The sequence below is a fragment of the Poecilia mexicana genome, unplaced genomic scaffold, assembly GCF_051168715.1.
Source record: "Poecilia mexicana isolate PSO_F unplaced genomic scaffold, ASM5116871v1 scaffold_1, whole genome shotgun sequence".
NCBI classification, from domain to species: Eukaryota; Metazoa; Chordata; class Actinopteri; order Cyprinodontiformes; family Poeciliidae; genus Poecilia; species Poecilia mexicana.
Genome location: NW_028263370.1, coordinates 24,364,388 through 24,390,370, shown reverse-complemented (window position 1 = coordinate 24,390,370; position 25,983 = coordinate 24,364,388). Strand labels below are relative to the sequence as shown.

At 41.5% G+C, this 25,983-nt stretch overlaps 3 protein-coding genes and 2 long non-coding RNA genes across 5 annotated transcripts; all 5 read left to right on the top strand.

The window, feature by feature from the left end:
* The first annotated feature begins 1,779 nt into the window (after positions 1 to 1,779).
* LOC148161235 (Schwann cell myelin protein-like) lies at positions 1,780 to 9,471 on the top strand. Its single transcript, XM_088007711.1, has 9 exons — positions 1,780 to 1,831; positions 4,003 to 4,224; positions 4,773 to 5,120; positions 5,184 to 5,408; positions 5,511 to 5,771; positions 7,640 to 7,990; positions 8,101 to 8,197; positions 8,309 to 8,351; positions 9,131 to 9,471. Exons 1-9 carry the CDS (start codon positions 1,780 to 1,782, stop codon positions 9,248 to 9,250), a joined length of 1,719 nt encoding a protein of 572 aa, XP_087863837.1. The 3' UTR covers positions 9,251 to 9,471.
* A 685-nt stretch (positions 9,472 to 10,156) lies between these two features.
* LOC148161234 (sialic acid-binding Ig-like lectin 14) lies at positions 10,157 to 14,345 on the top strand. The gene is made up of 4 exons (XM_088007704.1): positions 10,157 to 10,278; positions 11,922 to 12,557; positions 12,660 to 12,924; positions 13,724 to 14,345. Exons 1-4 carry the CDS (start codon positions 10,176 to 10,178, stop codon positions 14,157 to 14,159), a joined length of 1,440 nt encoding a protein of 479 aa, XP_087863830.1. The 5' UTR covers positions 10,157 to 10,175; the 3' UTR covers positions 14,160 to 14,345.
* A 20-nt stretch (positions 14,346 to 14,365) lies between these two features.
* LOC148161233 (uncharacterized) lies at positions 14,366 to 15,645 on the top strand. Its single transcript, XR_015763147.1, has 3 exons — positions 14,366 to 14,498; positions 14,599 to 14,696; positions 15,242 to 15,645. It is a non-coding gene; the product is annotated as an uncharacterized LOC148161233 (long non-coding RNA).
* A 1,607-nt stretch (positions 15,646 to 17,252) lies between these two features.
* Positions 17,253 to 20,784, top strand: LOC106906038 (uncharacterized). The gene is made up of 5 exons (XM_088006777.1): positions 17,253 to 17,415; positions 18,557 to 18,868; positions 19,185 to 19,469; positions 19,566 to 19,680; positions 20,540 to 20,784. The coding sequence occupies exons 1-5, from the start codon at positions 17,388 to 17,390 to the stop codon at positions 20,616 to 20,618; spliced, it is 819 nt and encodes a 272-aa protein (XP_087862903.1). The 5' UTR covers positions 17,253 to 17,387; the 3' UTR covers positions 20,619 to 20,784.
* A 2,093-nt stretch (positions 20,785 to 22,877) lies between these two features.
* On the top strand, positions 22,878 to 23,953 carry LOC148161232 (uncharacterized). Its single transcript, XR_015763144.1, has 2 exons — positions 22,878 to 22,987; positions 23,073 to 23,953. It is a non-coding gene; the product is annotated as an uncharacterized LOC148161232 (long non-coding RNA).
* The last annotated feature ends 2,030 nt before the right edge of the window (positions 23,954 to 25,983 follow it).

The window sequence follows — 25,983 nt, the reverse complement described above, 5'->3', positions numbered from 1 at the left end:
CTCTTCCTTATGTGTGTATAAACTGACCTGGAGGTTACGACTGACTGTTTCATCTTCATGTGAGACAGTTAACCCTGTGTTTCCCAGACCTTAATTCTTATCAACCAGAATACCTCCTAACTGCCTGTGAGCAGTCGTATTTTGTCTCTTGTTTATCCTCCCTCTTTGTTGACAGTTTGACCGAGATTTGAACTGAGCTCAGACCGTAGATCAGATATCACACCTGGCTGGTTTGTTTAGGTTAGAAGTTTTACGACCTTTGTTGTTCTTCCTGACTGCCCCTTTTGGTTGTTCTGCTGGACAATAAAACAGGGGCTCACGTGGAAGGAGATCAGAACTTTCTGTGAACGGCTGATGAAGTTGTTGATGGAAAGTTCTCCTTTTGCAAAAGCTTTGTCTATAAAATTCATATACGTTGTCTGTGGTCTTTTTATGTAGGTTCGAGAAAAGTACCTATCACAGGATTTAACAATAGTTTGGATTATTTTCCTGTTTAAACTGAGCAGAAATTAATGGCACAGTTAGGATGAATTATTTACCCTCTAATGTGTTTCATTATTTTACACACATGATCTCAGGCGTTAAATTATGACTTATCTTCTTCTCCAGCTCTTCGAGTCCAGGTGATAAAATCAGAGAATAAAGATATGTGGTGTCAGAGGAGCTGAACTGTGGCAGCAGCTGTTCTGCTGGTCATCATTCCTTCTTCTGGATCAGGAATGGAGAGAAAACCCAGAATGGAAATCAAACCGTTTCAGTCCCAGTTTACTCTGGAGACACATATTCCTGTCTCTGGAAGGATTCGATGAGTTGCAGCTTTACTTCATCCAGCCGGTTCCAGCACCATCATGAGGAGAGTGCAGCAGAATCACGATGCCACCAGTGCAGAGCTTGCTCAGAAAAATTATGTAGACATCTCAAAAAACCCCATTAAAGGCAGAGTGAAATTCTGCAGGAAGAATGACCAGCAGAGGACTGGAGCAAAGCTGTTTTCTCTGATGAATCCTCAGGATGAGGGAATCCTGATCCAGCCCGTTTGGACCTTCAGCTTCAGCTCAGAGAACTGCCAGACAGACCAGAACGTCCTGAGTGAATCTCTTCCGACAGTTCAGGAGCAGCTCAGAGTTTTTCCTGAATGAAGGTCAGAGCATTAAAATGCCGATCGCCTCAGATCAGATCTGATAAACGGATCAGCGCCGATAGGAGGGAACGGGTCAGAACAAAGTCCAGAGAACCACAGGCTGATAGAGACAGGAGGAAATGTCCACTCTGCAGGTTTTATTTTAGTAAAACCTTTTGACTTAAATATTTGGATCTAAGCTTTTTATTTTACTGTAGAAACAAATAAAATCTAAAATGTTGATCCATCAAACACATTTAGCCACGACTGCAGGTCAAATCCAACAAGTCTAAAGTAAAAATGTTCCGCTTGTGGTTTCATGGCGCTCTCCACAGCGAGTCCTTGTGATGCACACACCTCCATGCAGACCGCAGCAGAACCAGAACCACAGAGTTCTTCGCCGATTAGACCGGGTCGCTGTAAACTGGGCCTCAAAGTTTCCTCTGCTGGCAGGAAACAACAAGTCTGCTCAGATTTTCCTGAGAAGTCAGTCAGACTGCTGGATGGTTTCTCATCACATCATCTCTGGACAAAGATCACAGAGATTTCACAGAATCATTTCCGTCTCAAACCACAAACCAGAGAAATGCTCTACAGCCAGAGTCCTTCAGAGCTGAAATGAGGCGACCTGCAGACGTTCAGCTGAGCTGGAAGGAGCCATGAGTTTCTCCAGCGCTCTCAGTGGACTCCTGCTGCTCCTCTCCGGGTCAGGTAGGCCACATTTTACCAAAATCACACAGAGAGACACGTACTAGAAACTCAGACTGTAAATGTTGGCTCTGATTCATCTGAGCAAAATCTGAGGAAAACAGAAAAACTGAATATCAGGTTTCTGAGCAGATAATAGAAAGAACAAACTTTATTATTAACAAAAATCCGTCCGTCCGTCCATCCATCCGTCCATCCATCCATCCATCCATCCATCCATCCATCCATCCATCCATCCATCCATCCATCCATCCATCCATCCATCCATCCATCCATCCATCCATCCATCCATCCATCCATCCATCCATCCATCCATCCATCCATCCATCCATCCATCCATCCATCCATCCATCCATCCATCCATCCATCCATCCAAACCACTTTAAAATCAGACTTTACTTAAATCCAGAAACACAGACAGAACTACACTGGAAAACCACAAAATCTTACCAAGTAATTTTTCTTTAGTTTGTTGAGCAAACATCTGAAATAATTTCTTAATACTCATTTAAAGAATTGCAGATTTTTCCATGTTGCAGATTAAATAATCTGCCAGTGGAACCAGAACTTCTTCATCAATACTGAGGAGTTATCAGCTTAAAACAAGCCTCCATTGCTGAGAAGTTACTTTAAGTTATATTTGTAAACTTGGTGAGTTTTTGCAGTGCAAGCGTCGCCTCGTTTCTTGTGGTGTTGATGAATTATTTCAGTTTGTGCTTGAGGTGACCATGAGACTTCCTGTTAGCAGTGAGCTAAGTCTTATCTGTCGCAGACATCAGCAGCCTCCCACACATCAGGGTTTGCTGTCTGACGTTTCTCTCTGCAGCCACTCGACCGCAGGCTGAAGAGGCAGGAAACCGGGTCAGAACCGTCTCTGCCAGCTCTTCATCATGTCTGCTGATGCTCTTCGCTCTGAGCCGATACCGGAGACGAGCTGGAGGGATCATCTGAGGCGCTCAGAGTTTGGACTCCTCTGTCTCATTCAGCTCCGTTTCCCTCAGGATCCAAAAACATCAGAATGAATCCAGCAGATCACAGAACCAAACATCTGATCAAAGATCTGATCAAAGATCTGATCAAAGATCTGATCAAAGATCTGATCAAAGATCTGATCAAACATCTGATCAAACATCTGATCAAAGATCTGATCAAAGATCTGATCAAACATCTGATCAAACATCTGATCAAAGATCTGATCAAACATCTGATCAAACATCTGATCAAACATCTGATCAAAGATCTGATCAAACATCTGATCAAACATCTGATCAAACATCTGATCAAAGATCTGATCAAACATCTGATCAAACATCTGATCAAACATCTGATCAAAGATCTGATCAAACATCTGATCGAACATCTGATCAAACATGTGATCAAACATCTGATCAAAGATCTGATCAAAGATCTGATCAAAGATCTGATCAAACATGTGATCAAAGATCTGATCAAAGATCTGATCAAAGATCTGATCAAAGATCTGATCAAACATCTGATCAAAGATCTGATCAAACATCTGATCAAACATCTGATCAAACATCTGATCAAACATCTGATCAAACATCTGATCAAACATCTGATCAAAGATCTGATCAAAGATCTGATCAAACATCTGATCAAACATCTGATCAAAGATCTGATCAAACATCTGATCAAACATCTGATCAAACATCTGATCAAACATCTGATCAAACATCTGATCAAAGATCTGATCAAACATCTGATCAAAGATCTGATCGAACACGTGATCAAACATGTGATCAAAGATCTGATCAAACATGTGATCAAACATCTGATCAAAGATCTGATCAAACATCTGATCGAACATCTGATCAAACATGTGATCAAACATCTGATCAAAGATCTGATCAAAGATCTGATCAAACATCTGATCAAAGATCTGATCAAACATCTGATCAAACATGTGATCAAACATCTGATCAAACATCTGATCAAATATCTGATCAAAGATCTGATCAAAGATCTGATCAAACATGTGATCAAAGATCTGATCAAAGATCTGATCAAAGATCTGATCAAACATGTGATCAAAGATCTGATCAAAGATCTGATCAAAGATCTGATCAAAGATCTGATCAAAGATCTGATCAAACATCTGATCAAATATCTGATCAAAGATCTGATCAAACATCTGATCAAACATCTGATCAAAGATCTGATCAAAGATCTGATCAAACATGTGATCAAAGATCTGATCAAAGATCTGATCAAAGATCTGATCAAAGATCTGATCAAAGATCTGATCAAAGATCTGATCAAAGATCTGATCAAACACGTGATCAAACATCTGATCAAACATCTGATCAAACATCTGATCAAACACATTATCGTTCAGCTGAGGGAGAAACTCAGTATTTCACGCTGCAGGTCTTCAGGTAAACAACCAGTGGAAACTATTTTTCTAAATGACTGGAGAAAATTTGACTGAACGATTTTCATGTTATTAAAATTCTCCACTGGGTCACAGAGAGATTAGAGGCGGAAACTGGGAAACTGGGAAACTGGGAAACTGGGAAACTGGGAAACTGGGAAACTGGGAAACTGGGAAACTGGGAAACTGGGACGATGTCCTGATTCTGTCTGCAGGGAGACCAGCTGGTACCGAGAGCTGGTTCTGATGATGGAGTTCTGATGGGTTCTGATCAGGTCCTGATCAGGTTCTGATCGGGTCCTGATCGGGTTCTGGTCCTCTGTGTTCTGATCGGGTCCTGATCAGGTCCTGATCGGGTTCTGGTCCTCTGTGTTCTGATGATCAGGTTCTGATGGGTTCTGATCGGGTTCTGATCAGGTCCTCATCAGGTTCGGATGGGTTCTGGTTCTCTGTGTTCTGATCGGGTCCTGATCAGGTTCTGATCAGGACCCGATCAGAACCTGATCGGGTTCTGATCGGGTCCTGATCGGGTTCTGGCCCTCTGTGTTCCAGCGGTCCAGGGATCCTGCCCAGTGATCTACCATCAGACTCAGATCTGCGCTGTAACAGGATCAGCTGTGACCATCAGCTGCAGCTTCTCTCCTCCAACCAGAGATCCTGGTGGGTTCTGGTCAGGTCCTGATGCGGTTCTGGAAACTCTGTGGTTCCTTAACGGCCGTCCTGTGGGTCTGAGGTCAGAGCCGGACTCCGCAGGTCGGGTTCAGACTCTCTGTGGTCCGACCGCCTGCACTCTGAGACTCACGGACCTGAGAGAGAGCGACTCGGGCCGGTACCGGTTCTGGTTCAGAACGAACCATGGGAGTGATTGTGGTTCTCCTGGAGTCTCTCTGAATGTCACAGGTAACATTTCACTGCCTCGTGTCTGTAAGAGCGTTTCTGTGTCTTCATGGTTTCTGTGTTCAGCTCTGCAGGTGAAGGTTCTGAAGTCGGAGCTGAGAGGAAGTTTCACCAGAGCAGATCTGAAATGTGTCAGCAGCTGCCAGGCGGATCATCAGTCCTACATCTGGACCAGAAACAGGCGGGACATCCTGAACCAAACGTCTGCTTCTGTTTCAGTCTCAGTTCATCCTGCAGACTCATATTCCTGCTCTGTGAAGGGAAACCAGGCGTTTCCGTCTCCATCGGTCTGTGAGTCTCTCCTCCACATCAGCTGATCTCCTGATGTGATTCTTTATGATTCTCTGCTGTTTAGCAACAACACATTCAGTCTGACCATGTCTCCTCCTGCAGATCCTCCTCTTCCTCCCTCCGTCTCAGTCAGTCCCTCTGCTGAGGTCCAGGAGGGAAGTTCAGTGACTCTGACCTGCAGCAGCGATGCTAACCCAGCAGCTAGCTACTCCTGGTACAAGGACAGCATCACCAATTCTCCCAGTAAAGACTCCCAGCTGGTCTTCAGCTCCATCCAGTCCTCTGACTCTGGAAGGTTCATCTGTAAAGCTGAAAACCAGCTGGGCTGGAAATGGTCTAAATTCAAACTGATTGATGTTAAATGTGAGTAAAGCTGATCTGATTCCTCATCATGTTTCCTTCTCCTCTGCTGCTGTTGTTCACTAATCAGCTTCTAGATGAGCTTAGATGATTCCTGATCTACAGTCAGGAGTTTCAAACCATCAGTGATCCTGAAAAGCAGCTCAGAGTTTCACAAACTGGAGCCAGGATGAACACATGAATCCTTGCTGGGCTCTCCTGCAGTTCATCTGCTGCTAATTTAATCTGTGTGACAGGTATTGTTGAACCTACGTAAAACCACAGACAGCGTAGATCAGTTTTCTGACCAAGCTTTTGCAAAAGGAGAAGACTCAGCAATCTGCTCCTCCGAGCCGTTCGCTGAGCGTTTTAAAGACCTTTGGCTACGGCTTGTCTTTTATTATCAAGCAAAAAGAGGGAGGACAGGTAAGCAAGACAGGAGAGACAAAATACTTCTGCACACAGGCAGTTTCTCAAGTAAGGAGTAATCCAGTAGATAAAGAGGCAGCAGTGGAAACTTAATTCAAGGTCTGGGAAACACAGTTAACATGAAGACGGACAGGCAGATGGGGCCTGCAGGTCAGTTAGAGCACTTTAAATAAGAATCACAATAATCTATAACAATATAATGTTGGGTTAATGATCTAAAGTCATAATGAATGTAAGAATGATAACACAGAAAATCCTAACACTGTGAAACCTAAAATTCATGTTGCTCCAATTTAAGCTCGAAGCTAATAAACTATCACTCAATGCAAACATGAAAAGGAAACATTGTTTGTAGAAATCATGAACAAAACATCAACAATGTGTTTGTAGCAGCTGACAGGCTCACAAACCCTCCTGAGACGGAAACACCTGAACTCTAACACACCTGCAACCAATTAACCAATTAGAGGATTAATCTACAAATCCGATATCAGTTTAAGAAAATACATTTCAACAATCAAACATGGAAACTTACAGAAATTATAAATAAATTAAGATATAAAACACTGATAAAAACAATAATCTGGACACATCACTACTGCAGAATTACAGGCTGACCTCTGACCTCTGACCTCTGAATTATCAGCAACATTATTGAAAAAACTTAATTTAAAGTTTAAACTGTTTAATTCAACGCCTGGAGAGTCGGGTCGGACTCTCCGGTCCAGAACTCAACTGGTTTGAATCTTACCTAAAGAACAGGGATTTCTTTGTTTCAGTCGGAAACTTCTCATCAGAGAGGTCAAAGGTCACATGTGGGGAACCCAAGGTTCAATCCTAGGACCTCCTATTCAATATCTACATGCTTCCACTGGCTCAGGTATAACAGGAAATAATATCAGTTACCATAACTATGATGATGCACAGCTCTACATTATGATGTCACCAGGTGACCTTTGACCCCATCCAGTCACTGAACAGATGCTGAGAACAGATAAATGTGAGGACAAAACTTTCTCCAGCTGAACAGAAACAAACTGAAGTTATTATTGGACCTAAAGAGGAGTGATCTAGAGTTATAGATCTAGAGCTACAGATCTGGAGTCATAGATCTAGAATCATAGATGTAGAGTTATATATCTAGAGTCATAGATCTAGTTATAGATCTAGAGTTATATGTCTAGAGTTATAGAAATAAAGTTTTAGATCTAGAATTATATATCTATAGTCATACATTTATAGATCTAGAGTTATATATCTAGAGTTATAGAAATAGAGTTTTAGATCTAGAGTTATAGATTTATAGATCTAGAGTCACAGATCTGGAGTCATAGATTTAGAGTTATACATTTATAGCTCTAGAGTCACAGATCTAGAGTCATAGATCTATAGTCAGCACCCAGCTTAGGGTTATTACAGGTAGAAACCTTCAGAGATGCTTCTGGTCTTTTTGGTGCCTGAAGCTGTTTTTTTAAATCCTCTCTGCTCCTGTTGGTTCTTTTTAATCCCCAGTTGTTGTACTTCATACACAGAAACAAACATGCTTCCTCCTGCAGATCCTCCTCTTCCTCCCTCCGTCTCAGTCAGTCCCTCTGCTGAGGTCCAGGAGGGAAGTTCAGTGACTCTGACCTGCAGCAGCGATGCTAACCCAGCAGCTAGCTACTCCTGGTACAAGGAGGATGAAGAGTCTCCAAGAGCTTCAGGGCAGACCTTCATCATCACTGACGTCAGACCTGAACACAGTGGAAATTATTCCTGTAGAGCTGAAAACACCAGAGGAAGGCAGAGCTCCACCGTTCACCTGGAGGTCAAAGGTCAGTTATTCTCATCCAGACAGTAACACTGTAGTGAGGCCCAAGAAGACAGAATGAAGATGACATATTTATGATCTGATTTCTGTTTTTCATTGAATATTTCCTTTTAGATGCTTTCCTGTCATCAGTAGAAATGATGGATGCTGTGAGGCTGGTTCCGGTGGTTCTGGTTCCGGTGGTTCTGCTGGTCTTGTGTCTGTGGACGAGGTGAACCAGTAACAACCAGTTTAATCAACACTTTCTGTGTCTTTTCCTCAAAACTCTGCATGTTTATTCCAGTCAGTCTGAATTCTAGCTTTGCTGTGTAAATGAATTCAGGATGAAGAAAACTGGAGCAAATGAAGCTGCAGAGATGATGCAGGTAAGGAAAACTGTTCTGGACCTGGACGGTAAAAACATCGGCCCAAAGCGCTTCGCCCGACCGGAACAACCTGTTTATATAGACGAGTGTGTCTGAGGTCAGCATCAGCTCAGCAGGTCAGGTTAGATCAGCATAAGTGGATCAAATTCAGTTCAGGTCGTCATGAGTCTCTTTACAGGACAGTCAGGTACAATTCCCAAAAATAAACACAATCCATACAATCGGATCGATCGGATCACAGATTCATATTCAGTTCAATAATTTCAGCCTTGACTGATCTTATGCTTCAATCCGGTGATGTTCAGTTGAAGGAAACCCAGTTAACTGCATCCAGTCACCAGGTTTTAATCTGTTTTCTGCTTTGTTCTTATATATTAGTTCTTGCATGTGGAGACAGTGGAAAGAAAAACTGCCTTATAACAGGAAGAAACCTCCAGCAGAACCAGAACCTGGTAAACAGTCATTTAGCAACTTGGAAGGAAAAATCAGGGAAGCATCGACCCAGAGGGAAAAAAAGCTCCAGAACTGATTTACTACATTTTAAATCTAAAGGCTGGAGATCAGAAAGTACAAGAACAGCTCAGAAAATTAAAAACTGCCTCCTGAATGATGTAGATTCATAACACATAGAGTGAACTACTTCATGGCTTTGGTCGTTTACACAGAAGGAAAACCCCATCATGACAGAAATACCAGCTTCTGAAAACTATTTTCATTTCTATTCCCCCAATATTTGGTTGAACCTGTTCATGGAGTCATTTCTGATTGATTTCTGTCAGATTGATCCTGATTATCAGAACATCTCAACCCTGAAGACGATCAGTTCGGCAGATCGAAGAGGAGCAACGGAGCAGCAGAACCACCTGCAGTCGGGTTTTTATTCCTCAGAACAAAACTAATGTTCAGTAAACGGTAGTAAATATACGGATCTAAAATACTGTAGTTACTTTATAAATAACCACAATATATTAAAATTCTGCTGTTGTTGATCTTCCAGACCTCTCAGGTCTTCTGGTTCTGGTTCTGGTCTGGATCAGGACCAGAACCTGACTTCCTTAAAATAAAACCCTTTATGATGGTTATTTTGTTTGAACCATAATAAATGAAACATTGATCAGCATATTTCATGTTTGTTTCTGGTTTTTAATGTTGATTTTATGGTGTTTTTATGACGTAAAGCACTTTGAACTGCCTTGTTGCTGAAATGATTTATTAAATGTTGATTCTAAATTTTATTTTGTTTTTGTTCAGAATGTTGAAAAGAAACTTAAAATGTTTTTGTGAAATATTAGTCCATCCTATAATTATCACATTAAAATGCCTTTAAAAGTCCAGCCTGGCCGACCAGCAGCAGAAAGTGGTGACTTCTCTGCAGGATGATTTCTGCTCTGCTGTTATTTGTTTGGGGTAAATTTTGGGAAAAAAAAAAATCCAGATTCTAAACAGTTTAAACCAAAACACTGATTCACTTACATGCTTGTAGGAAGCTGACATGTCTGGATTCATTTCACCTCCAGGTCTGAAAGGGTTAAAAACTGAACTTTAAAGAAGCTCACAAAATAGAGCAACAAAATTCAACAACAAAAATAAATAATGAGATTTACCTTTTAAGGCTGATTAAAACAAATGATCTCAGCTGGTCGGGTTCTCTGCATGAAGACCTTGAAGCATCTCAGCAGTGAGGAGAGGAAGGAAGTGTTTGAGTGATCTAATATCTGCTGCTGCAGACTGAAGATCGTTCAGATGCTGTTAATGAGTGTTGGTGAAACTCTGAGGGGAGCAAGCGGCGTTTATCCTGCCTGAAACGTCTCAGTCAGACCAGACATGGGTTCACCGTCAGCTGGACTTCTGGTCGTCCTTCTCTCCGTCTCAGGCACCGCTTGGTTTTATTCACTGAAGTCAGAGCGACGAGGAAACATGGACTCTGGTAACGGCACTCATTCTATAATATGGCTGAAAAGTCCTGAGTCGTCTTTATTTCTTTTTATTCTGAAGTTCTTTCAGACTTTTTTTTGGCATTTGTTGTGTTTTGTGAGGAAACAGAAATTTGGCTTTTCAGAATAAAATGTTTTACTTAAATTATAAGAAAAATGCTACAGTAGGTGATCAGTAACTGAAACACAGAACATGTGAGATAATTTCTGATAACAAAAACCCTTTTCAAAAGATTCGTCATCAGAAATTATGGAGGAAAGCAGCTAAATCTCAAATAAGAACATTAAAGATGCCAAAATCCTGAGGAATTATTGTTGAAGATTACAAGATGAAGACAGAAGGAAGTATCTGCTCCACCCAACCCCATCCTTTCTCCATCCTGCTCTGATCCACCCTACTCCACTCTGCACCACCCTGCTCTGCTCCACCCTGCTCCACCCTGCTCCACCCAACCCCACCCTGCTCTGCTCCACCATTCCCCTCCCTGCTCCATCCTGCTTTTATTTGTTGTTTTTAACTGAGAAAACACCAGCAGGTTCAGCTTTAGTGAAACCTGAAGTTCTGTATGATGTTTCCTGTCAGCAGCAGTTCTTATCTATTTCACACAGATCTATAGCTGCTTCTGTTCAGCCTCAGCATGAAGAGACATGAAGATCTGCAAGAAATACTGAGACCAACCAAAAATAACCATTTTCTCCCAATTGGCAAGAAGTGAAAAAAGACAAGAAACTGAAAAAGGTTTTTGTTCTTGGTGAGATCTGCACAGAGATGAAGCAGATGTAACTTCCAGCCATCATAAATCATCAACAACAAGCTGTGACTGACAGGTTCATGTCTGCAGATGGACAGCAGCAGCTGACCCAGGGCCTGCAGCGAACCGGACACTTTTTCATAGAGAAATTAAAAAGATCATAATCCAGACCCAATGATGCTTCCAATCAAAACCAATGTGGAGAAAAGGACTCATGTCAGGACCTTAGATTGTTTGACTTGTTTTTGGGTTTGGTTATTATTTCTGTTTCTGTTCTGAAAGCTAAAGCCAGTGAATCCAGTTTGTTTCGTAAAACGGTGGAAACAAGTTGTCACAGGACATTAAGGAGCTCCGATCGATCTGCTGCCACATGCAAGATGGCGGCGCCGAAACTCAGACCTCCATGAGGCGTCTAGTATTCATGTCTATGACAACACCAGAGTCTGTTCATCTGCTCTACTGCTAGCAAAACAAACGCACTGATTAAATAACATGAAAGTAGAGCAGTTCCCTAAAAGCCCAACAGAGGGCAGCAACGCTCCATGCAGATCTCAGGTCAGCCTCCAGCTGTGGTTCCACCGATCCAGGAAGAACATCCGATCCAGTAACCGGGCCTGATAGCTGGGGACTGGATGGTGTCCTGATTCTGTCTGCAGGGAGACCAGCTGGCTGTGGCTGGCTGGTTCTGATCGGGTTCTGATGGGTTCTGATGATGGGGTTCTGATGGGTTCTGATCGGGTTCTGATCAGGTCCTCATCAGGTTCGGATGGGTTCTGGTTCTCTGTGTTCTGATCGGGTCCTGATCAGGTTCTGATCAGGACCCGATCAGAACCTGATCGGGTTCTGATCAGGTCCTGATCGGGTTCTGGCCCTCTGTGTTCCAGCGGTCCAGGGATCCTGCCCAGTGATCTACCATCAGACTCAGATCTGCGCTGTAACAGGATCAGCTGTGACCATCAGCTGCAGCTTCTCTCCTCCAACCAGAGATCCTGGTGGGTTCTGGTCAGGTCCTGATGCGGTTCTGGAAACTCTGTGGTTCCTTAACGGCCGTCCTGTGGGTCTGAGGCCAGAGCCGGACTCCACAGGTCGGGTTCAGACTCTCTGTGGTCCGACCGCCTGCACTCTGAGACTCACGGACCTGAGAGAGAGCGACTCGGGCCGGTACCGGTTCTGGTTCAGAACGAACCATGGGAGTGATTGTGGTTCTCCTGGAGTCTCTCTGAATGTCACAGGTAACATTTCACTGCCTCGTGTCTGTAAGAGCATTTCTGTGTCTTCATGGTTTCTGTGTTCAGCTCTGCAGGTGAAGGTTCTGAAGTCGGAGCTGAGAGGAAGTTTCACCAGAGCAGATCTGAAATGTGTCAGCAGCTGCCAGGCGGATCATCAGTCCTACATCTGGACCAGAAACAGGCGGGACATCCTGAACCAAACGTCTGCTTCTGTTTCAGTCTCAGTTCATCCTGCAGACTCATATTCCTGCTCTGTGAAAGGAAACCAGGCGTTTCCGTCTCCATCGGTCTGTGAGTCTCTCCTCCACACCAGCTGATCTCCTGATGTGATTCTTTATGATTCTCTGCTGTTTAGCAACAACACATTCAGTCTGACCATGTCTCCTCCTGCAGATCCTCCTCTTCCTCCCTCCGTCTCAGTCAGTCCCTCTGCTGAGGTCCAGGAGGGAAGTTCAGTGACTCTGACCTGCAGCAGCGATGCTAACCCAGCAGCTAGCTACTCCTGGTACAAGGACAGCATCACCAATTCTCCCAGTAAAGACTCCCAGCTGGTCTTCAGCTCCATCCAGTCCTCTGACTCTGGAAGGTTCATCTGTAAAGCTGAAAACCAGCTGGGCTGGAAATGGTCTAAATTCAAACTGATTGATGTTAAATGTGAGTAAAGCTGATCTGATTCCTCATCGGTGGTGATTTTTTCAGGACCATTGGGGTCAGAGGTCACCAAGCAAGGCCGAGTCGCTTCAGACCAGTCAGCCTTTCAGGTTGATGCGGTGATGTAGTGACTCTGGGTTCTGATGGGTTCTGGTCAGGTTCTGATCGGGCATGATGCTTTTGGTGGCTGATTGAAAAACTATTTATTTAAATTGCTTATTTTAAATATAATTTATGAAAAATGTTTTTCCATTATTTGGGAAGCAAATAACTTATTCGCCTCTATTTTTAGAGCATAGAGCTGCAAAGCATAGATTGTGCCTTACAGACAAACTCACATCAGCTCAACATTTTCTAAACCTTTTGAAAACTATAAATGATCATCAATCGATTCCTTTGTTTAATAAACATGAACATTTAGACGGTTTGATCCATGTTTCACCATAAATGTTGCATATCAGGATAAAATCTGGAACAAGTTACCAGATTCTGAAAGTGGATTCTGAGTTTTCTGATTTCAAACACAGAAATAAAACATGAAGTTTTGGTCATTGTTGACACATTTTAGGTGTTAAAGCTGCTAGATGCAGTTGGTCAGTGTGGCACATCACTGCTCATTAACACCCGTCTGGTTTCTGCCATGACATCAGATCCACCAGTTTCACTGCAAGCCTTGAATATTTTTCATTTAGACGTTTTAGTGCGAATTGGAATAAAACAAATAAACTTAACAGACGACAAACTGGAGAGCATTCCTGCAGACTTCAGTGCCTCGGATCATAAAGTGTTTGTCATGTTTTCTTTAGGGTTAGGGTGATGGTGGATGTTATTAAACCCAAAGTAAGGACTGAATGGCTGTTAGCTTCAAGATGTCTAATTATTCTCATGTCTGCTGCTCAGAAATTTATGTTTTTAAATCTTTTTTCTTCTTCTCCTCCTGCAGATCCTCCTCTTCCTCCCTCCGTCTCAGTCAGTCCCTCTGCTGAGGTCCAGGAGGGAAGTTCAGTGACTCTGACCTGCAGCAGCGATGCTAACCCAGCAGCTAGCTACTCCTGGTACAAGGAGGATGAAGAGTCTCCAAGAGCTTCAGGACAGACCTTCATCATCACTGACGTCAGACCTGAACACAGCGGAAATTATTCCTGTAGAGCTGAAAACACCAGAGGAAGGCAGAGCTCCACCGTTCACCTGGAGGTCAAAGGTCATCTTTACCTTCAGCTTCCTGCGGGTTTAAGTCACTGACAGGAGAAGATGAGACTCTGGTCATTTCTCCAGAACCAGAGCAGAACTCTGATCCAAACTGTCTAAATTCAATGTGAAAACCTCCATCATGGTTTAGGTAACAGAGTTTTCTTGTTCAGGATCTGCAAATGCTGCAGGAAGTGCTGCTGTTCTACTTCCTGTCGTCTTCCTCTCTGTGTGTCTGTGGATCCGGTGAGCGGTTCTGATCCATTAATGATCATTAAACTCATTCAGTCATGTCAGACAGGCTCAGTCCTCTGCTCTTCATCAATCCTCCTCAGCAGGAAGAAGAGGAGCTCCAAGGAAACACCTGAGCTCAGAGCCGACGACCTGCAGCAGGTGAGGACGCTCGGCTTCCTGAGGGACAAAACAGCCTCTGGTTTGGACTCTTTGGTAAAAACCTTTTCTCTGCTACCATGCCCACCATCTGAGTGTTCAGGAGGATCCAGAGCAGCAGGATGAGCTTCAGTACGCCAGCGTCCGCTTCATCAGGAAGCAGCCAGACGGAGCAGCTCAGAGACCCAGAGGAAACGAGAGGTACTGAGAACACTGCTGCTGCAGCAGCTGGTGGTGCAGCTGCTGCAGCAGCTGGTGGTGCAGCTGCTGCAGCAGCTGGTGGTGCTGCTGCTGCAGCTGCTGTTGGTGGTGCTGCTGCTGCAGCAGCTGGTGGTGCTGCTGCAGCTGCTGTTGGTGGTGGTGGTGCAGCTGCTGCTGCTGCTGCTGCTGCTGCTGCTGCTGCAGAGAGTCATGTTCACCCCTAGGTGAGCCGCTGCTCACACTGAGACGTCTGCAGCACAGAGACTGAGCTGCTGCTAAGAGACTTTAACTAGACCGCTCTAACTTCAGATCCATCCATTTTATTTAAGCAGAAATAAAGACAAACCGATTCAGGTTAGACAAAATGTTTTATCAGACTCCGTCTGTTCAGTCAGAGTCTGATAAAACTCTGCAGGTTATTATTCTAAAGACAGTTCAGTCAGACGACTCAAAATTGATCTGAGTTATAAAACTAATTGGTAAAACATTTATGATTTCTCCTGCTGCATGTTCAGAACCTCCTGCTTTCTCTCCATCTCTCCCAGATCCAGACATGAAGACACCAGAGAGGATCCAGCCGCACTTTACAGCACCGTCAACAAACACAGGAACTGAAAACAGCAACAACTCTACAACGCTGATATTTTCCTTTTAGTTTTTACATGTTGTGTATAAATATCATCATCATTCATGAAAACAACGGGGGATGATGCGGGTTGAGCCTCGTATTTTATCCAATTGTGTAATTCTGCTGTTTGGCCACCAGATGTCAGAATCAGAAATATTTATTCCTTAAACTGCTCAGTTTGAAAACTGGTTAAAGTTATCATTACTATAATTATAATAACCAAATAATCACCATAAAAATGAATGGCAAAAGCATCTTAATAGATTTAATCAAAACAAAATATTTATCTGCTTGAGATAAATGTGAATCTGATGAAGCTCTATTGTCTCCTTTGTGACATTTATTTGGGTTTTTAGCCTGTCAGGAGAAAACGATGGACATAATTATTACGTCATATTTGTAGTTTTAATAGAAAGCTAAATATTTAGTTTAACTACATTTGATTAAAACAAGTACAACATGTGCAAACAGAAATACACCAAAATAATTTCTGATCTAACAGAACTAGGGTGAGTTCTGGTTCTGGACTAAAGCCTCGTTTGGATCCAGACGGGCCGCCGAACGGTCAGAACCGACCCTGTCTGAGGCTGCAGCCATCATCTTCCTCGTTCTTCATCAGGCGTCTGACGGCAGCACAGGAGGATGAGCCGACACTGACTGACCTGTGTTATTATGGGATGGTTGGTGGGAATGGGTTCTTCAGCATGAGGATCTCAGGTCCGGTTTGTTATGAAGAGACACAGAGAACAGAACTGTTCTGCTAACCGTCTCTGACCCACAGCGGAGACGTCCGTCCGTCTGTCCAGACCAACTAGAGACGGACCTGCAAACGGACCTGGATCATCTGGACCCAGGAAGTTTTAAATCAGGTTCATGTCTGAACTATAAACCTTCTGAGGTCAAAACCGTTTAATACTTCAGTCGAACACAAGATGGAGCCAGTTTACTGTTAATAACAATAAAATCTTTACTCAGTTCCTGACAAAAACTCTCATTAAAGGGAAACATGTGAGATAAAAGGTGATTCACATCAAACTCTGAGTTTATAAACCTGCTCACTTTCTGTCAGCTGTGTAGATCCATGAAGGTTCAGATCCAATGAAGTTTGTTCTGCTAAATGTTCACATCAACATCAAGCAAAGATTTTTATTTCATAAAACAGGAATCCTTTCTCTGCGACAGGATCAGGAAAATGATGTTTCCTGTCAGGTTGGTCTTCACTTCCTGAGCTGCTGACGACATCAGGAGGCTCATCTAGAGATGAATTATAATGTTTAACAGGGAGGTTCTGCTGTTTGCTCTCATCATTAGAAGAGCAGGAAGGAAAATAATCACATTTTAAACAAACTTAAATGCAAAATGTGAAACATTTTTGTTGGTTTTTAACATTAATTAATTTCTCATATTCCACTCGTGTGTTTGGATTAGAAACAGACCCAAAAGGAAAAACGATCTGATGTCGTTTATTACTTTATTGCATTTAGTTCCCACATCAGGATGATGATGATGATGATGACGATGATGATGATGATGATGATGATGATGATGACGATGATGATGTAGCTGCAGCAGCTGCTGAAGCTGAAGTTTCTGAACAGAGCAGAATCATGATGTGACTGAGGTCTGGTGCTGTGGTTGGTTCTGCTGGTTCTGGTTCTGGTTCTGATGTGTTCAGGTTCTGGTTCTGATTCTGATGTGTTCAGGTTCTGGTTCTGGTTCTGATGTGTTCAGGTCACAGTGTGGCTGAATGCTGAACAACAGGAAGAGCCGTGCGGTTTCCCCCAGCAGAGGAACCAGCAGCTGCTGCAGCAGCTGCAGCATCAGACTTTAGCTGCTGATTCTCTGACTGGAAAACCTTGAAGCTCACCTTCAGCTGCCACCAGAACCAAACTCCATCAGAACCAGTCGGACCGGAGGCTGCAGCCGGTTACCTGGAGTCCATCGGAGAGAGGACTGCAGAGGAGGAAGTGATGTCATCATGGTGGTTTGTCTGTGGGTCATGTGACCTCCTAAGGTCCAGATCAGAGCTGATCTCAGTCTGAGTCTCTGCTGCTGAAGACGAGATGGAGACGCTGCTGACAGCTCTGATCCGTGAGTTACAGCCTGGTTCTGGTTCTGGTTCTGGTTCTGGTTTAGGTTCTGGTTCTGGTTCTGATTCTGATCATGAATGTTTCCTCAGGACCAGTTTTCAGTAGAATATATCGATAAATGACTGTTTCATCATTTTACTGCAGTCTCCTCTGCGTTCAGTTAAAATGTTGAAGTTTTTAACGTTTTCATGAAGCCGTAATTTGGTTTTGTACAAATAAAAACTGATAAAATGACATTTAAGTCCAACTGTTATCTTAAACTTTGTGAATGTTGATGAAAACATTAATCTCTGAATGTATGAATGAATGTAAACTATTTCACTAAATCTATTAATTCAGTCAAAAAGTCACATTTGTTACTGTAGAATCTGAAGTTTTCATGAACAGTAACTGAATATTCTGTCCTGAAAGGAAGATCATTTCTTCCTGTGTTTTTACAGTCGTCAACATTATATTTAAAGGGGCAGTGTTATGTGTTTTCTAGGCACATGGAGGCCATTTTACAACATAATCAGGTTTCAGTTGATATAAAAATGAAATATATCAAATGACTTAAAAAATGTTACTTCCTGACTTATCACTTGAAATTGGGCCTCTGTCTCTTTAAGAAACTCCTGCTCTTCCTGAAGCTCCGCCTCCAGGAAGTCATCACAACATGGCTCCTCTATTAACCCTTTAACGTTTTAACTAGCGCTGCTCTGAGCTGCAGCTCCTATAAGGAGCTCAGCAGCTGGTTGCTAATTGCTGCCGGCTAGTCTGAAGGAGCTGAGTGGGGAGGAGCTGCTTCCTCTCTGTCCATCTTCCCTCGATCCGTCAGACGTCTGGGAAATGAAACCAGCAGGTCCAGAACTGGACTGGACTTCTGCAGAGTCGACAGATTATCAGTCCTATAGAAAACTGAGGAAATGATGAAGGTCTAATAAATATCATGAATATTAAACATTAATGCAAATCATATTATTTCCTTTCTGTTGTCCAAATACAATATATGTTTTCTAAATATGATGTAATTTTTATCAAAATGAGTCAAAATTTAATTGTTCAAACCTGAATTTGCTTTTATCTTTTAGACAAAAACATTTAATGATATTTCATCTTTATTAAAGACATTCAGGTAAATATTTTCAATCTGTGTTTTCCAGTGACTCTGGGATTATCTGCTGGACAGGAAGTGAAGGAGAATCTGACAGGAACCGTTGGAGGAACCGTCACTCTACCTGGTGCTGTCACAGAGACAGAGACAGAGACAGGATTTCTTTCATATGGAAGAGCAATCATTGCTTCAGTGTCTAACGGTGAACTTAATATTATTGTTAAGAACATTTATCAGAACAGGCTTCAGTGGAACCGAAGCTCTGGACTCTTTAAGATCACAAACCTGCAGAGGAACGACTCAGGAATCTATACAGTTCAAAGAGGCGAATTTTCTTCTTCATATAATCTTCAGATTTATGGTAAGTATTTTTATTTAGGTATTTCTCTGATTGTCCTGATGGAATAAACAAAGTCTGAGCTCCATGTTAGTAATGATCATAATCTGAGATTAAATCAGCTCTAAATGTTTCTCTTCTTCTAACAGATTATAACTTTCCCCAGCAACAGATTAAAATTTATGAAATATTGTTTTCATTTCACAGATATTGTTAAAATGTATTCGACCAATAAAAATGAACACAGGAGATGAGATGATAAACTGAAACGCTCTCATTAAACGTCTGGATATTAATGTAATCAGATCTTTGTTAGTGAAGTTAAATATATTCTCTGCAGATCCAGCACCGACTCCTGCAGTAACAGCTGTTGATGTGACCTCTGACCTCTGCCTGTTGACCTGCTCTGTGGACAAACCAGCGACTCTGCTGTGGATCAGAGACCAAGAAATACAGAACCAGAACCGCTCTGCTCTGTATTTAACTGTTACTGTCCATAAAGAGGATAGAGCTTCATCATATAGATGTGCAGCAGCCAATCCTGCAGAGAACAAGACTGTTGATGCTGATGTGAGGATTCTCTGTGGATTCAACGAGACAGAAACTCTGAATGACAGAAGATCATGTGAGATTTACCACCGACTGTTATGAATGTGACCATATTCTGTAATAGTTTCTGTCAGATTTAGTTATTTGTTGTTTGTTTTGTTCCTGGTGACAGATTGGATCCCAGTTGTTGTCTCAGTCGTGGTTCTAATGTTTGTTGCTTTTGGAGTCTGGATGGTCAAACTGAAGTTTCTGGGCCGAAAGGAACCAGCTGGACAAACACAGAACAGGTTCGTTATTATTAATTTAAATATTGGAGACTCTCAAACAACCTCTGAGTTGTAGAGCAGCTGAGCAAATGAAATTACTGTTGACATTTCTACTGTTCAAAACTCAAGTCCAAACTTCGGCTAAAGATTCTTTATTTGGCATCAAAACCTTTGAAATCCAGTCAGAGAATCAGTTCATCAACGTCCAACAGGTCAAAGCAATAATCCATAAGGAAATGTTAAACGGGAGTTTTCCTCTCCACTGTCGCCACATGCATGCTCAGTATGAGGCTCTGCTGTAAAGTCAGACTGCTGGGTTTCTGTAGATAGAAACTTTTTCCTAAATTGAATAATAAACTAAACTTTCTTGTTCTATTTCTAGGATAAAATTGGAAATAATTTGATTGAAAGAACTGTGATATTTATGTATTATTTATAATATCCAGATTATCAGTAAATAATCTGGATATTTATTAAGTCAATATGGAAAGTGTAGCTCTATAATAAAATAAAAAATATTTAATCCAGGAAATGTAAATCCTCAGTTCTGAAGACAGAAACAAAATCAGTTTTATTTCTGTTTAAAACCCAGAGGTTCAGTTTGTCCTGCTGACGTTAAAAAGAAAACTGAACCCTGATCAAACATCACAGCCCACCGCACACACCTCCATATTGTCCCTACTGACAGACAATCTGTGCTAACAAGGTAATAATGCCACAAACTTTTTATTGTTCTCTGATCAAAAGATTCTTTTGAATACAAAATATTCAGAACTACAGCCAACATCAAAGGATTTGTAAATTTAAAGAACAAATTTGAGGATACATTGTTAAACTGAATATAATATTTGTTAACTTTGTTGTGTTTTTATGTTTTCAGATCAGGATATCCGTCTCCTCCAGAAGTTTCTCCTCAGGAAAATGATCCAACATTTACAACAGTCATTTATAGAACCTGAAACCAGGAAAAACCTTTAAAATGTTCCTGTTTTTAAATGTTTTATTTTCTCCAGTTTCACTTATTTTGGTGCAGAAGTTTAAACTAACTGAAGTTTATGGAAAACAAACTTTGAGCTGAACTGTAGAAAAAACAGATGCAATAAAATCACATTTATTTCTGTAGAATATTTATTAACTTTTATGACAAACTGCTGCATAGAATCACATCAAACAGATCTGCAGATGATTCTGGGTTTCTGATGATTTGTTTCTGTTTCCCTTAACGCTCTTTAAAACGAGACAATGTGTCTCAGTTTAATTTAGATCTAGAAATAATTTTTTTTTCCTGCATTCAAACTTTAATATTTTTATATTTAGGGGGAACAGTTCATCCCAGACTAACAGTCTGGATCCGAACAGGAAGCCTTTTGTCCCCAATACAGACCTGCAGTGACTCCTAGTGGACAGGAGGAGAAACTTCATTACCGTTCAGTGATGCACAAACAGCAAATTACAACAATAATTTAAATGTTAAGAACAAATCAACAAACAATGTGAGGAATAAATCAGAAGGGAGTAGGAAGCTGCTCCCTTCTGATTTATTCTTTCTCTGATTTAGAGAAAATTATGAACAAAAGTATTAAATTCTACCAAAGAATCAGAGAAAATCAGGATTTTACTCTGTGTGTTTTTCTCACCTCTGGAATATTTAAGTTTAGAGGAACTGGAGTTAATATTAACATATCAGATTATATAATGTGCAGAAAAACTCCTGACTGGTTGAAGGAGTTTCATGATTTATATAATAATATAATGTGATCAAACTTTTACATTTTAGAATATGATCAATTTAATGTTTCTGTGTTTTGTTTTCTATGGAAGGAAAATGAAATAATAATTTCTTATTTTTTACTGTTTTTTGTACTTTGTGACGTCTCTTCACATTGTGTAACTCAAAATGTTTTAATGTAAGTTCAGCAGTTCCACCAGAGGTTTGCTAATTTCTGCTGGCTAGTCTGAAGGACCTGGGGGGGGGGGGGGGGCGTCTCCTCTGAGTCCTCTCCCTTTTCAGCTGTTAGTTGCGATTAAAATATTTATCAAACATGAAGGAATGAAGGGAAAAACCCCAGATGTGTTTTTGATTAATATAAATGAAGAATAAGATAATAACATGAAAGGTGAAACCGGTTGGTTTAACCTGATACTGGCCCTTTAAATGAACGAATCGTCTTGGTGCTTTAGCCTCTATGGAACCGGTTCAGTAAATTCTGGAGTATTTGGGCCAGAACTCAGGGATGTTGATGAGATGTGGAACTGCAGCAGGATTTCTGTCCTGTTTGTTTTGTCAGCATCTGTTTTTCCACATCATTCAGCAGTTAAAGCTTCTCAGCACTGAGTTTTTCACCTCTAATGACACCTGGAGACACAAACACCTGCAGACAGAGCTGGGACTTCAACTCCAACACAAACAAAATAATTACGACATGAAGAAACTCCTGATATGAAACATGGTGAAATAGTTCAGGATGTTTTTGTTCCTTTGGAAACTAAAACTCATCTCATCACATAGAAATGAATATTTCAGCCTTTTTTCTGGTTCTGATGGTTCTGGATCTCAGAGAAGAAAAACAAACATTTAGTGTCTGGGGAAAAGGCGCCCCCTGGTGGTGATGCCTCATCATTTCTAAGAACCAAACAGTAAGAATGACTTATAATCAGTTTTATTTTTCTGGTTCTGCTGCTGATTCTTTGACATTATGAGATTCTTCCAAAACTCTAAAACCATTTCTGATCAGTGATGTCAGCAACTCCATTTGTTTCTATCAAACCAAACTCGTCTTTTCCTCCTTGGCTAATTAAAACTGAAGAATGAAATAAAAACTGATGGAAGTGAAACTAAAAGCAGCTGCAGACAGAAATCAGCAGGTTTCACTCAGACCAGGATCCAAACTCTGAGGTTTGATTTAATGTTTCACTTTTAGTTTGATTCTCATTCGAAGCAGAAGTTTCTTCATTTTGTCTCTTTGGTCAGGCTGACTGTCTGCAGCGTTGGGGCAGAGGTCACAGGGGTCACAGGGGTCACAGAGGTCACAGAGGTCACAGGGGTCAGCGGCTCTGACCTTCACACAGAGCCCTGCTGATGTTCCTCTGATCTGTTTGTTGAGGAAACTTCTGCCTGGATCGTTTTGTTCTGTAAATAAAGTGATGCAGGTTCAGACGTGGGACTGAGGCTGGATTCACTGAGCTGGGATGAAACTTGTTCTCCTTCTCCTCCTTCTTTCCCAGATTTCCCACAAATGTCAAAATGAGGAAGATGGAGCCTCGTGTATCAGAATGAAGGATCCTGGAGTCAAACAACGACGAACAGAAACGTCCTTCAGTCGAATCTGTCGGTTCATCCAGATGTTTTCTTTCTGTTTTAGTTTTGAAGAGTCTGTAGTGAAGTGATTCATGCTAACTGCAATGTCCTTTAGCAACATGGCTGAGACACCAACAGACCCACCATGGAGATCAGCAGCAGACAAACTTAGCTGGATTAAAGCAGTAGAGGAGAAATGACCTGTTACTGTGGAATGAGAGCCAGCTGGTGGAAATAAATAACTCAGGTTACATTTGGCACACACATTCAATACTGTTTTTTGTTTCAGTATATATGTTTTAGATTTTTTCCTCTCCAAATCTGACAGGGCTGCACCACAGCGCCCCTGGTGGTCTGGATGTAGAGAGAATCCTGGTTGACCCAGATGGTTCCCCGTCCAGCTGCCGCCATGCTGACGATCCGATCCGGTCAGAAATCATCTGATCACATCCTGGACCTTCAGAGCGTGATGACACGTTCATCCTGGGGTTAAACTACAGATCAGGAACAGTTCCAGGAATCTCCAGGAAGTTCCAGGAAGTTCTGAATAAATGAGGAATCAAACATCCTGACTGAGAAACAGAAAGAGAACCATTTTCTGGTTCTGATCAATTAATATTAATGTGATTATTGATCAAATGAAGCTCAGGATGAGTTCAGGTCTCTCAGGTCTCCTCGCCTCATTGGTTCTGTTGGCAGAAATCCAGACGTTGATCTGATCCAAACATCCATCAAGTCCCAGCAGGATGAGCGGGAACACGGAGCGCTTCCCAGAAACTGTTTCTCTGGAATGTGGGAATTTTCTGGAGGGGATTTTTTTTATCTGCTGCTGATTTTCCACCATCTTTAACGAGATCAGAACAGATTCTCCTCTGGATGCGTACCAACATGCAGCTGTTATGATAAAAATGTTAAACCGATAAAATCTTCAGAGAGCAGAAATGTATTCAGAAGGTCTGAATAAATAAAGTGAAACATCTCTTTGTTCACCAGACAGCAGGTCCGTCTGAACGTCCAGAACAGGAACCATCAGATCAAACTGGAACCAGTTATCAGTTTGATTCCTGGTTCCAGTTCACCTGACAGGCGCTGATCCTCTCAGCCTCCCATCATGTCAGAACGATCTGAGTTTTATCAGGATTTTATGGGAGGAAAATGATGAAGGCCAAAAGTATTCATACTCCTGGCAGATTTGGGTTTAAAGGATCAATTTTATTTGACCGTCATGTTTTCTACTATCAGAAAGTGACATGAAGTCAAAGAGCGACTCAGTGGGAGAGCTAAAGATTAGGGTCATGGTGAAGAGGCCTTCCAATCTCAAACACTCTGAGACCAAAAATAAATCATCCAAAAACCAGCGTCAGGAAATCTGGAGTTCACAAACAGCCAGAGATATTATGGATTAGATTAGGTTAGAATGGCCTAGTCAAAGTCCAGATCTTATCACTTAAACTGATCACAGAACAGGAGAAATGGACCTGGAGCTAAAGGAACAGATTTGAATTTTGTATTATATTTTAAAAACTAAAATATAATCAGAAATCTGCATTTTTTTTGTTCATGTGGGAAAACAAGAGAATGTAAAAGTCCAGTTTCTGAATAAAGACTGAAGAGTCGGCACTAAACAAATTTATATATCACTACATAAAGAATGTGATAAAACCCTGGGTTCGATTCCCGGCCCGGTCCTTCTGCATGGAGTCTGCATGTTCTCCCTGTGCATGGTGGGTTTTCACCAGGTACTCCGGCTTCCTCCCACAGTCCAAACACATGACTGTCAGGTTAATTGGCCTCTCCAAATTGCCCCTAAGTGTGTGTGCATGGTTGTGTGTCTCTGTGTTGCCCTGCAACAGACTGGCGACCTGTCCAGGGTGACCCTGCCCCCCACCTGGAACGTTTCCAGAGAAACAGAAGCTGGATGATCAGCACTGTTAGCTCAGAGCTGCTGAAGCTACATGAATAAAAATACTGTTATCAAGCTAATGGTATGAAACTAATGGTATGAAGCTAACATCCTCAAGCTAATGTTATGAAGCAATGTTATCAAGCTAACTGTATGAAACTAACGGAATGAAGCTAATGTTCTGAAACTAATGGTATGAAGCAACGTTACAAGCTAATGGTTTGAAGCTAAAGTTATGAAGCTAACGTTCTGAAGCTAATGTTATGAAGCAATGTTATCAAGCTAACTGTATGAAACTAACGGAATGAAGCTAACATTATGAAGAATGTTCTGAAGCCAACATTATGAAGCTAATGTTCTGAAACTAATGGTATGAAGCAACGTTACAAGCTAATGGTATGAAACTAATGGTTTGAAGCTAAAGTTATGAAGCTAACATTCTGAAGCTAATGTTATGAAGCAATGTTATCAAGCTAACAGTAACGGTATGAAGCTAAACTTATGAAGCTAATCTTATGATGCTAACATTATGAAGCTAACCTTATGAAGCTAACCTTATGAAGCTAACATTATGAAGAATGTTATGAAGCTAACATTATGAAGCTAATGTTATGAAGCTAACGTTCTGAAGCTAACGTTCTGAAACTAACGGTATGAAGCTAAAGTTATGAAGCAACATTATCAAGCTAACGGTATGAAACTAACGGAATGAAGCTAATGTTCTGAAACTAATGGTATGAAGCAACGTTACAAGCTAATGGTTTGAAGCTAAAGTTATGAAGCTAACGTTCTGAAGCTAATGTTATGAAGCAATGTTATCAAGCTAACTGTATGAAACTAACGGAATGAAGCTAACATTATGAAGAATGTTCTGAAGCCAACATTATGAAGCTAATGTTCTGAAACTAATGGTATGAAGCAACGTTACAAGCTAATGGTATGAAACTAATGGTTTGAAGCTAAAGTTATGAAGCTAACATTCTGAAGCTAATGTTATGAAGCAATGTTATCAAGCTAACAGTAACGGTATGAAGCTAAACTTATGAAGCTAATCTTATGATGCTAACATTATGAAGCTAACCTTATGAAGCTAACCTTATGAAGCTAACATTATGAAGAATGT